The sequence below is a fragment of the Bos indicus genome, chromosome 6, assembly GCF_029378745.1.
Source record: "Bos indicus isolate NIAB-ARS_2022 breed Sahiwal x Tharparkar chromosome 6, NIAB-ARS_B.indTharparkar_mat_pri_1.0, whole genome shotgun sequence".
NCBI classification, from domain to species: Eukaryota; Metazoa; Chordata; class Mammalia; order Artiodactyla; family Bovidae; genus Bos; species Bos indicus.
This window is the reverse complement of record NC_091765.1, coordinates 61,195,436-61,208,455: the sequence shown is the minus strand read 5'-3', so window position 1 is coordinate 61,208,455 and position 13,020 is coordinate 61,195,436. Positions and strand designations below refer to the sequence as shown.

At 40.7% G+C, this 13,020-nt stretch overlaps 1 protein-coding gene and 1 long non-coding RNA gene across 29 annotated transcripts in view; one reads left to right on the top strand and one right to left on the bottom strand.

Annotated features, from left to right (window-relative positions):
* The window catches only part of LIMCH1 (LIM and calponin homology domains 1), a 352,227-nt gene that overhangs the window by 74,982 nt on the left and 264,225 nt on the right, over window positions 1-13,020 (bottom strand). For 11 of the 26 annotated variants that reach the window (XM_070791353.1, XM_070791355.1, XM_070791357.1 and 8 more), the window contains exons 7-8: window positions 10,493-10,688; window positions 4,767-5,019 (exon numbers count right to left, since the gene is read on the bottom strand). In XM_070791353.1, the coding sequence (XP_070647454.1) occupies window positions 4,767-5,019; window positions 10,493-10,688 (449 nt within the window). Of the gene's footprint in view, window positions 1-3,446; window positions 3,714-4,766; window positions 5,020-10,492; window positions 10,689-11,045; window positions 11,206-13,020 lie in introns of those variants that run through there. The other 15 variants (XM_019962649.2, XM_019962653.2, XM_019962658.2 and 12 more) reach the window with 4 other exon arrangements.
* The window catches only part of LOC139183624 (uncharacterized), a 32,607-nt gene that overhangs the window by 10,135 nt on the left and 9,452 nt on the right, over window positions 1-13,020 (top strand). The window contains exons 2-4 of one of the 3 annotated variants that reach the window (XR_011567174.1): window positions 1,704-1,745; window positions 8,129-8,238; window positions 9,888-10,494. This is a non-coding gene — a long non-coding RNA (uncharacterized lncRNA). Of the gene's footprint in view, window positions 1-1,703; window positions 1,746-8,128; window positions 10,495-13,020 lie in introns of those variants that run through there. The other 2 variants (XR_011567173.1, XR_011567175.1) reach the window with 2 other exon arrangements.

Genomic DNA, 13,020 nt, shown 5'->3' with positions numbered 1-13,020 from the left:
CCAAGAATCCTTTCCTTCTTCATGATATGCATTTCATTCCAGTTAAGCTACTTTCTGCCACATTAAAAGCAGGATCCAAAATGTGGATAAATTTAGGATGGCCGTTGACTCTGTTGTGGGCTGCAAAAACTAAGTGACAAAGACACAGACAGGGCAGGCTGGTGGCATGGTATATATAAAACTTTTATGAGAGAGCTAGCAGCTGAAAAATCTATCTAACAAATGAATTCTGGGTGTTTGGAGCAGCTGTGTTGTGTTGCTATTGGGAACATTCTCTGGGAATATGCATGATTTTCCTGAACTCCATTTTAAATGCTAAGTCAGTAGCTCTAAAGTATGACATTAACTGACATCTGCAGACATTAACTGACCTGCAAATTTCTGCTTAATAGAGCTAACTTGGATAAAATATGGAAAAATTATGCCAGATCCCAGGAACATGGACAGGAGCAAATATTACAACACAAATATACTATTCTTCTTCAATTTTAGAATTCATGGTTATAGACTAACTACGATTCTAGGTCTGTGCACAGGATGGGAGCTGTCATAAAAGACTGCACTGTTTTATCAGAAAATAAACTTCCAGTTACTGAAGAGGCATGGGACACTCGTGGACTCCCCAGCCTTTGCCCACTCTCTTCTCTTCTCCACGTCACCACGATTCCAGGGTGTGCCGAGTTCTCTTCCAGTCTCTGCCTACTTGTCTCCCCTTGCTCTTTTGGATACTCTAAAGATGACATGTCCATGGGACCTCAAAGAGTTGGACATGCCCCAGCGACTGAACAACAACTGTAACAACAAAGATGACATGGGGAGGCTCCTCAAAATGTGAAAATAGAACTAGATCTAGCAATCTCATTTCTGTGTATATATGCAAAAGAACTCAAACCAGGACTCCCAAAGGGATCTTAGCACTCCCACATCATTATTCATAATATGCAAGATGTGGGATGAACAAGGCTGTGTACATGCATACAATGGAATATTATTAAGCCTTAAACAAGAATTAAATTTTGTAATATGTGACAACATGGATGAACTTCAAGGACATTAAGTGAAATAAGCCAGTCACAAAAAGAAAAAAATGGCATGATTCCACTTACATGAAGTAGTTAAAATGGTCAAATACAGAGAATCAAAGAATGGCACGGTGGTCACGAGGGATGGAGGGAGGGTGAAATAGGGATTGCTAATCAATAGGCATAAAGTTTCAGTTAAGCAAGCTGAATACATTCTGGGAATCTGGTGTACAACATTGTACCTATAGTTAACAACTCTGTATTGGGCAGTTAAAGATTTGTTCAGAGTGTAGGTCTCATACCAAGTGTTCTTACCCCAATAAAACATTTTTTTTTAAAGCACAAAAGTAAATGACAGAAGATATGAGGGACTTTATCGGAAAAAAAACAACCTGAGTAGCCAATACACATGCTATAATAGTCAATAGCATTAGTAATCATGGAAAAAAATTGATTTTTTTAAAAACGAGATTTTAAAACTCAAACATTGGCAATTTTTGAAAATAACAAGAAAAATAATAAAAAAAGATGATGGTGTCTTTGGTAACTTTTAGTTGCAGACTTCGCAGATGTAATAAAAATGAAGGTATGTGTGTCAAGGAAATTAAGATTAAAGCGTGTTTTTTTTTTTTTTAATAAATCCACTCTCTTATCTGTATCACTTATTACTTATTTCCACAGTGCCCCAGGCTTGAAGACAGAAGCAGGAAAAGCTGAAAACCGGTAAGAGGATATACTCCATTTCGATATTCTCAGCACCTAGCCTGGTCTTTGATATACATAGATGCTCAAATGATGCTGAAACAGCATGTGTCTCAAAAGGTCTCTGAATTGCAATTTAAAGAATATCTGGATTTCTTTCTTTTTTTTTTTTTTAATTTTTTTTTCTCTAATTTTATTTTATTTTTAAACTTTACATAATTGTATTAGTTTTGCCAAATATCAAAATGAATCCGCCACAGGTATACATGTGTTCCCCATCCCGAACCCTCCTCCCTCCTCCCTCCCCATACCATCCCTCTGGGCCGTCCCAGTGGACCAGCCCCAAGCATCCAGCATCATGCATCGAACCTGGACTGGCAACTCGTTTCCTACATGATATTTTACATGTTTCATTGCCATTCTCCCAAATCTTCCCACCCTCTCCCTCTCCCACTGGATTTATTTCTAAGATGTTATGACATTACCCTTTATAATTTTAGAAACCCCGAGAGTTTCTTGTAGCACAAGCACAGTTTTATGTCAGAGTTTTCTAGAAGCACATACACATTTAGGACAGACATGTTTATCTGTGGGATACCACAGACAGGAAGAATTATATCCTTGGTGTTTTATCAATACAAAGCTACTCTAAGATTAAATCCATATAAGCCAGTTCTGGAATTTTCAGTGAAGATCTAGACCACAGCATAACCACACACGGAGTTGTACAGAGGGATGGAAAACGTTCCGTCAAATGTGTGGGAGGCAGCGGGGATGCGGTGGTCAGAGAACATCTGAAAGTGGCCTCCAGGTCAGCAGTAACTGGCTCAGAGGCGGTTAAGTAACTTACTTTCACTGATCCTCAGTTTATTCTGCTTGAAAAAAATGGGCATATCACCTACCTTTCAGGATTCAATGAAAGAGCAAGTGGCAAAGGAATTTCAATTATCAAACTGTTATGAGTTACAATTTGTCCAATAAATTTTGGTCTCACTATCATTTGTTAGGATCTTCGTGGCTATTACATGACAAAAATTAATCAGCTTCTGCAAACACCACGTGAAACTGTACAACTATACTTCTCTGTGACTTCAGCTGCTGAAGGTCTCCATCTCTCATGTAACTCAAGGCCACCAGGACTGTATACCAGTGCCTTTGTTACAATTAAGAGAAGTAATTACTCCATCCTTCGTTTTTGAATCAACAAGTTTTAGAAATGAGTCAAATAAACCTAATTGTACTTACTACTCCCTTGGGACAAAGAAAGTAAGCAGATTTTTGTCAGCCAGCCACTCTTCCTAAAGACAGTGCTTCCCATGCCAAAGGAACTATTTTCTAGTGATGTGTAAAGGAAGATAAGAGCCATTTAGGAGTAGTGTGAAAATAAATAAGCCATAAACAATTGAAAAATAAGATGTTATTGCCAGATATATCCTGTAGCCCACAAGTGACTGACCACACATACTTGACCAGAACAAGGTCTACTCAAGCAGCATGAAGCTCACTCTTTACCTCCATTTAAAATAACCAAAAATTCAGCAGAGACAGGCCTGAAGGCAAAGATGATTAGCTATTTCTATTTGCTCCAAGTAGGAAATAATGATGCAACGGGTAAAGCAGGAAGTGGGAAAACAAGATGGAAACTCCACCACATCAGACAGATTCCAAAGCCCCGGGCATGCACAAAGCCAGCCAGGCCAGTCTTTGGCCTGCACAGCTAACCTGGCAAAGCGCTGTGCTGCGGGCATGACCTTGATTCCGGCTTGCTCCAGCCTTCTGCGCTTTTGCATTTCAGCAGCAGCTTTCTCTTCAGACTTGGGAGCTGGTGCCACCACAGCCCCCTCTGGAGGAGGCTGCTCCTTCCCACAACTGGTGGGCAGTTCTGACCCACCATCAGGAGGCTTCCCACTGGTGTCCATTTGGCTGACGGGGTCCTCTTCACAATGAGACCCCACTTCACCTTCCTCTTCCTCTATTGTTTCAGGATAGCTAGTGAGTTGGACAACATAATTGACCAAACTAACACACTAGGCTGGGGAGCAGATCATAGATCAGCTCCTGGTCATTCTGATATTACTTCCACTTGAAAAAAAAATCATAGTATGCAATACTATTCTGGTAATGTGAAGAAAATTAAATGTAGCCATTTGTTAATTAATACAACGCATCATAATCTCTATACTGATTGAAAGCTATTTCAAACCTGATAGGCAAAAACCTTTTCTGCCAGAAAGGCAAAATTCATGTTTTGTTCAATAACTACAACTTTTAATAAAATGTTTACTCAATGGAAAATCATAGATAATAAAGGTAGACTATAAGAAATAACCAAGCAATGATCAGGATGGTTTTGCTAAAAGGATTAGACCAGACTATAAGTTTCTTTTATTAGACTGTAAAGTTCTTGAAGGCAAAGACTCTATCTTACCTTCTATTGGGTCCCCAAAGCCTAAAAGATCTACTACCTAGCACATGGTAGATGCTCAATAAATATATTCGTACTGAATAAATGAATGAAGAAGTACAAAAACATAATCAGAGATTAGGGGAAATCTTGCTTCCCTAAAGAGATGAGAAGTCCAATGCTTCTTCCATTTCATTATGACTGTTTGTTTCTACCTATGACTCAAGCATGTTCATGCATCCCTTATATAATGCTTGCGCTTATGTCCAGATAAACTTTGGTGTAGATAAAAGGTCTTATTATACCTGATCTAACAGGACTGGGAGTCAGACAGTTTCCCGAGAAGGATATGGATGACAGATCTGTTCTCAATGTCCTCATGACAGAGCTGGTTTCAAAAATCTACTCATTAGCCCAGTGTTGGTTGAATACCTACTGTGTGCCAGGCACAGTTGTAGGTGCCTTCATGAAGCTTCTATCCTATTGTGACAATCTGTCTCTGAAGGTCTGTTCTTCCCACCTCCATCTGTAATCTCACATCAATGGTCTACAGTGGCTCTTAGGGCTCATTCATATCCAGGGGCTCGTAGTTCCTATTATCACAAGCCAGGACAGGAGCAGCACAGCCCAGGTCTTACCTGAAGGGCCTCTCCCCACCCAGGGGGGAGGTGGCGGTACTCCAGCTCTTCCGATATTCCTCTCGCTCCGCCTTCTTCTTTCTCAGAGGTGCGGGGACGTAGGCTGTCTGGTTGCTCTTGTTGGGGAGGTACTGGTTAAAAGGCACTGCTGATTTCGGCTCACCGTGGGACGTCCGCCTCGCAGACATGTCATCCTTCTTCACATCAGGCAGCTTCCGATGGGGCAGGTCGGATTCAGAGTCGCTCCCCCTCCCTGGGGAGAGAGGACGGGGGCTGAGAGAGTGTGCCGGGCTAGCAATAAAATTCCAAATGGCAAGTATACGGTATGGGGGATGTGGTTAAACAAATCTAGAGTATCAGTCGAAGTTAGCCCACTCTGGAAAAAGCTCTCAATTCTAATCAGGAAAGAAAAAAAGTCAAAATTAAAAAAAAAAAAAGTAAGCTTAGCTGTGTCTGAGAGTTACAATTAACAACACATTTGCAATAGGACTATATGCCTGCTCAGGTTCTGCAAGTCTCAGAAGAAAAAATAAATTTATGGAGTTTTTACACAGTACCTGTTGTTGCACGTCTTACTCTTCACTAGATATTCTGACAAATAAGAATTATAAAAGATTTATAATCCTTTGTCTTTGAGGTATCTTTAACCAATTCATGAAACACCTGGAGAATATTAGTTATAATCAAGGAGCACAAACATATAAGAACTATAGGAATTCAGAAAAATGATCAGTATGGATTATACCAAGAGTTTGCCTTCCAGGAAATGGCTTGAGTTATAAGAAATGCATATTCCTCTATATCAGAGCCCTTTCTGGTACCCAGAGCTGGAGGCAGTTTTTTCCTGTGAACACTATGGCCCGATGATCTGTTTTTCTTCTGGCACTTTATACTTTCTATTTTATATTTTGAGAACAGGACTTGGTACCCTTCACAGTACTTATCACACGGTTTGTGCACACAGTGGATATACTCAAACGATCACACAAGTCAATGTATTGGTCTAGCTTAAAAAGCATTCTATACAACACAAAGGAATTCAACATTACCAACATCAGTCTTTCACTGGGCAGTATCTAAATTATGCTGTATCCTTGCTTCCTGAGTCTCATCTCATCAGATTTCTAACATCCATTAGACTGAAACCGTCATTAAAACACGCCCTACTGTGACAGGCAGCCACCATCTGAACGCTGGTTGAAAACTCTTAATGAGTGCCGTATAAAAAGGTCCAACTCCACTGACAGCAAACAGAAATTGACCTCTTTACATCTGTGAAAAGAACCTTCAACCGAAGGTCGAGAGATGTGGCAGCCTAGCGAAGTGGGTAGCGCAGGTGGTTAAGTCAGATCCACTTCGTACTGAGCTCTGCCACTCACTAGCTATGTTATTTTGGCCTTGGTCACTGCACCACTCCAAGCCTCAGTTTTCCAGTCTATAATATAGTGAGGATAATAGTATCACCTACTTTGTAGCACTGTTGGGAGGATCAGATACGTGTGAAACTACTGCTCCTAAGTGCTTAACAAACACTGACTACTCTTGATGCTACAATAGCTTTGGATCTGTCACTGATGAGCTGTGGGCTCCCAGGCTTGTCTATAATACACCTGCTCATCCTCTTCTGTAAAAATAGGAATGAAATAACTTGCCCTGGAGATTAAATGATTTAATGGCTTTTAAACAACAGTAAAAGTTAAAAGCATTGACCATAAACAAGTTGTTCATTGTTGCAGATGAAATGTTCCATTTATGAATTATTCATGTCACTGGCTTTTAGCCTCCCTTCTGGAGTTTTGACCATTTCATGACTTGTTGGTTTTTGATACCTAACTTAGTTCCCTTCTCACCCCAAGTCTTTTATCACGTATATCTGTCTCAGTGTCATAATAAAATACTTGGAGCCCTCGGTGAATTGCTTTATACCAAACACTAACACTACCTTACCTTGCCAAGCACTTGGACTTGTTTCCCTATTTGATATTTTCCCCATGATACAGAGGTGAAAACAGAGGCTCAAAGAGACCCAAAGAGCCCCTTTTTCAAGGCTGGTAAGTAACAGCTCAAGACTCCAATTTCTGTTCTCCAGATTCCAGCCCAAGAAAGACCCCCGGTTGCTGAAAGGAGAGAAACACAGCCTTGGGGAAAGGAAGGATCAGAATTTGATAAAAGGATATCATCATCATCATCTGCACTATTGCAGTTTTCTAACTTTGGGCACAATGCCCTCTGCTTAAAGCATCCTGACGAGGGGAAAACCTGGACTTGGCTGAATAAATGAAGGAAATAAAAAGATTCTTCAGTCAACTATGAAGGCCTAGCATGGAATAGAGCTGTCTCTATTCACTCGGTTCTAAAACCCTATAATCTATGAAACTTATTTTGGTACAATATCTAAAAACATATTACCTATAATACACTGAGAGTCTCAAAATAGGTTGTTTAACACATAAACAGATCACCTTCCCCTTCTCTCCAATTACTCTTTGATAAATGTCTTCAACAGACACTTCAAAAAGAGTTAATTTACAAATGCCCAGAGGCAACGTGACTTAGTTGAAAGCAGTGTAACCTTCTGGACTTGGAGACCAGGGTCTAATTTCAGCTCCACCATCGCCCTGCCATGTGACTGGGGAATTTAAGCCCTCTGTTCCTCAGGGTCCTCACTGGAAATAAGGTGATAATACAGCTCTCATCAGTTGTTGTCAGGATTACCTGAGATGTAAAGCACCCAAGTGTTAGAACTCTTCTTATCTCAGGCCAAGACTTCAAAAGATTTTGATTTAATCCCGAAAAGATGAAAATGTACTAGGGTCGCTTCTCCATCTATGCCCAACAGTGCACATGACCATGATGACATCCTTTTATCAAAGTCTGATCCTTCCTTTCTCCTGGGACTACATTTCTCTCCCTTCCAACAACTAGGAGTCTTTCTTTTTTTAAATCTATGTTTACCATATATGGGCTTCCTTAGTGGCTCAGTTGGTAAAGAATCTGCCTGCTATGCAGGAGACCTGGGTTCGATCCCTTGGTAGGGATGATCGATCCCATGGAGAAGGAAATGGCAACCCACTCCAGTACTCTTGCCTAGAGAATTCCATGGACAGAGGAGCCGGGCAGGGACTGCCAAGAGTCAGACATGACTGAGCGACTAACTTTCCCTTTTACTTTACCATATATACCACCAACCCTTTGCTTTTTCATCTTCCTCCAGTACTTTAATTTCTCTCATTCCTTATGTCTCTCCCTTAACCTTTTATATAAGAGATAAGAATATTCATTTAACAAAATGCATTATGTTTATAAAACATATTCTTAATTTTAAAAGCACCCAAGTAGAAGATTTTGTATTTCCTCTTCAGTGGAGCTCGCCTCAGAAGGCATGTCAGTGAAAGCGAGGGAGGAACTGGGTACCTGTCAAGCAAGACAGAGTGGCTGAATTGACCCTGGTGACCCACAGCTTCCTTACCAGGTGACTCTTGCGTCCAACCCACAGAATCATGGCACCTCTTACGTGTGTGGCTCTTGACTGTCCCTACTGAATGGGTCTGTGGGCCTCAGTAATAATAAAATGAAAACTCTCTCAACCCAATAAGGAGCTGGAAAATTTCATGGTAAGACTTTCCTTAGTTGATTATGAGTCCTAGGAAGTAAATTTTCAAGAATTAAAAAAAAAAAGTTCTTCTAAATTTGAAAGTGTTTATTAGCACTAGCAATCTTCTTGATTACATCACTTAAAAAATATACCATAAACTCTAATGAAATACAACATCAATTTGGATAAAATTATACCACAGTTTTAAAGGCAGATAAAAAGTGTTGTTTTTCTTTAAAACCTCATTAGGTCTTGATTAGTTTACAAGAATATGAGCCTGAAGGTATCAGGCTGATTGGTGAAATCTGTGTGTTAAGATGCTCTTTCACGGACGGTGTTTTGTGAAGCTCAATTTCATGTTTTTCTCTACATGGGAAAAACTTATGAAAAGACTCTGGCTTATCAATCTTAATTGTTGCAAATGAAATTATGCCTCAGCACATATTAGTACAATATTAGTAATTACCATCTCAAATCCCTTCAAGATGTGGCCCATTATAAGCTCTGAATCCCTCAAAGCTGGTGACAGAATAAATAAAGGATCCACATTACCAGTTATTAGAAACCAGGATGAGACAATGATAATTCTTTAAAACAATCAAAATAATATGAATGCAATAGTTTAGTTATGATATGTTTCATAAAAGTAAATCTCCCTTTCAGTTATGTTAAAGTTCAATTAGATCATGCAGTTGGTATTGTAACTTCTAATACTGTGGGTGGGACTTACGATGTCATGTAAAATTGTAGAAATGTTTTTCAACCAGTTCACAATGCACCATGGAATTCTTTAGGAGTCACATACGATATGGCCCTGAGGCTAATCTATTTGCTGGCAAGTTTAAGTACTAAACAAAAGCATTAGTTCAGTCATGCTAGAATCTGAAAAATCTATTAAGCAAACAGAAAGATGTGTGAGTAAATTAAGCTTTAGGGTATAAGCTTTGGACTCACACTTCTCGAGGCTAACATTGTCACGCTACTTACAGTGACTGGGGGCACTTACAATGTTAGGATGGTTTCTTAACCTAAGATTCATCTGTAAAATATGGCTAAGGAGTGTTTCATAGCCCTGTGAGAGAACTAACTCACATACTGGGTATCTCATAATCTGTGCTAAGCATTAAATGAGATACCAGAGGTCGAGTAATGAACTCAGGACCTGGGCATATTAAATACCCAAGTACTTTGGTGACATAGAATTTTATAACTGGAAGGGGTCTTTTAGCTATAAAATAAAATTTTCATCTCAGACAGAAGACTTAAAGTCTCTAGAAATATTAGCTTCAATCAGAAGCTAATTATTTCTTTTTCTAGTAAAAAGAAATAGACACAAATAAAAGAATTCCCTGAGAGTCTTTCTCCAAGTTTATACATGCAGAGCCAAGCTATCTTCCCTTCTTATTAATAAAAGCACAAAGGCACAAGATCAGTAAGGTAAACAGCTTCTGAAAAAATATGCATTAAATTTACATCAGGTTGCATGACCATACATTTTTGTAAAGAAAAATGATCATTCCTTTCAGGTGATATAAAATCCAGGAGATTTAAATGAAACCCAGCCTCTGAAGAAACAAGCAGTCTGGGTTGTGTTCAATACATGAAGGACCACCTGCATCGCTCTAGTCAACGGTCAGGTATAAGCATCTAATATTGGCAAAACCATGCCAATTAAAGTTTCACAGTCCCAAGCTTCAGAGCTGTCGTAAGTGTGTGCAGTGTGTTTCCAGTTTGCTGGAAGTTGATCCATTTTCACTTGTACAGTGTGGTACTCACTCAAGCATTTCCCTTCCTCGTACCTGAAACATATAAATCTCCAGCACACTTTATGAGCTAATGGTCTGTACAGCGTCTTGATTCACTGAGACCCAGGGAGGAATGATGTAACACATTTTCCAACAGAAGATATGCTCACTGAGGCAATGTTCAAACCAACTGCTGGCAAAGGCAAACCAAATTCTAAGGACCACCAAAAAACAACATTAAGAGATTTTTTTTTCCTACCAGTTTAGAGTTACCGCAAGGTAAGTATGGAGTCCGCCTTCCCAGTGCCAATCTCTCGGCTGGGAACAAGGCAGCTTTTGTTAGTGTTTGATTCTAAGAAGTGCAGTTTATTAAGGCTCCAACCTACCATCACTGCTTCCCCTGAGGACTACATCTGGCGAAGGAGTCTGCCGGGAACGGGAGCCAAAGGAATCCAGGCTGTCGAAGGAATCATCTCTGCCGTGTCGAGGGGGAGAGAGGGAGTCGCTGCGCTCGGAGTCCCAGCAGTCGATGTAGCCACTGTCTCGAATACTACGTTTAGGGCTCTCAATGTCATCAGTCTCCTGTTCAAGAAGAAAACAAAAGGATTACAGACATTACTGCAACAGACATAGAGCCTATGGATATCAGGAAAATCAGTCCCCAGCAGTCTCCAAAAAATCCTGCATATAGAATCACTGTGGAAAGGCTAGAGCAAGCAGTTATCACATTGATTATCATCTGCAAGTCAACATTTCATTCTTCAATCCTTCCCTGCTACAACTTTCTCAATCAGAAAATCACACATATTAAAAAAAAAATCCCCAGGCATCTCGTAGTCCACAATGTTTAAAAAAAAATTTCGAGAAATAAGAATAAAAGATCAAGTTTGGATTCACAAGAATACAATAAAAGATGAAAAGAAAAATGAAAACCTTAACCTTGACCCGTCTTTCGGGATCCATAACTGCATGTCTGTTCCGGGACCCAGCCCCAACTGCTTCTGTTTATGCTGTCTGGCTAAGGCACACAGCATTTGTTTTTGCAGCAGAATCAGTTTCATAAAATCCTGGAGCAGTATGCTCCATCTTCTGCTACCTTGAAGGGAAATTCCTGCTCTGAAAGGGAGCTGTCTTTTCTGGGGCAAAAAGTTAAAAAAAAAAAAAAGCAGTGAAAAATATGCAAAATGCTTTTCCTGATGCTTCAGAAGAATCCAGGCATGCTCTCGCTCTCGGCCAGCTCTTGGCGCTGGGGGAGCTGAAAGCACTTGTGGCTGACCCACATGTTCAGAGCAGTGAAAACAATGGCTGTCTTTGACAGCCTGTGATTATAAATTCTTTCCAGCGCAAGCAGCACATACTAAAACACTGAAACTCCAGCAGAAGAAAGGTCAGTCAAAGCCATCCTCACCCTCATATTATAATAAAAGCCTTGTTCCCGCCAGTGTCTTAGCATTAATTACAAGAGTCCAAGCTGACGAAAACAGAAATAACTCCGGTCACTCAAAGATAAACCTCAGTTTAATCTCTCCCAGACTGTTGCTTAAAATCAGGGCTGTGAATGACATCCACAAAGACTGGAAGGTCCCACTGCAGATTTCCTGGGATGCTCAGGCAGGTGCCCTCCACATTCCCCACAGAAAGGAAAAAAACAAATATACTCCATGTTAGCAATTTTTAAACACTATTTACACTGACTTATATGCACACCACAGCCAGTGTCTTTGTAGGAACTGTGTCCAGCGGCTTCTATCAGTTATAACCTCTGACTCTGACTTTAGTTAGATCCTCTGACTCTCCCCAGTGAGCCCTCTGGGGGGACAGAGTGCCTGTCATTCACAAGGCACACACACATGTTGCATCAGGACTCAGAGTGAGCGAGAGCGGAAGGGGAAGTGTGGAGAGGGGCACTGCAGCCACCACAGTGAGGACCTGAATATGGCCTGGGTGAGTTCAGCTGACACGACCCTCTGGAGGAAGGCAGAAATTCCAGTTATGGAAATGAAGGTAGTTTACTTGTAGGTCAAAAGTTAACCAGGACTTGTACAAAAGCCAGGCCTGACTTTTAGCAGGAAAAGGAAGAACTCATGACTAACTGAAAATTATATATCTAAATTGGATACGGTTTTGCATTTAATTTCTTTGGAAATGCAAGTAATTATCTTGGATTATTTATCCACTGAGAACAGGCCAAATGGCCAATGTTATTGAACACTTACTCTGTGCTTGATGCTTTTTGTAGGCTCTATTATTCAATCCACACAACCTACTCCCCAGTGATGTGGTTGGGGTTGTCCCCATTTTATAGAAAAGAATCAGAGAGTTCGAGTAACTTGACTGAGGTCACGCAGTAATCAGCCAAGTTGTGATTCTGACAAAGGACTCTGTCTCCAACTACCAAATGGCAAAAGCTGACGACAACATCTGATGAACTTCAGTAAGTGACAGCTGTCATCATCAGCATCACCTCTTCCAACTGCTGTATACTTACTGCCTGCTTACGCTGGCATGCTAAATCGCTTCAGTCGTGTCTGACTCTCTGCAACCCTATAGACTACAGACCACCAGACTCCTCTGTCCACGGGATTCTCTCAGCAAGAATACTGGAGTGGGTTGCCGTGCCCTTCTCCAGGGGACCTTCCCAACCTAGGGATGGAACCTGTGTCTCTTATGTCTCCTGCATTGGCAGGCAGGTCTTTACCACTAGTGCCATCCGGGAAGACCCATGCTTATACTGGATGATGCTAACCTGGATAGTGCCCCTCACTAAATGCTGTTTATGCCTAGATTCCCAACCTATACCTGCTGCAAGAAACAGTTTAGGGTAGGTAAAAAGCATGGTCTTGGAAGCTCAGCTAACAGTTTAAATCCTGGCTCCACCCGTTGTCAGCTGTCTGACCTTGGGCTAGTTATTTGA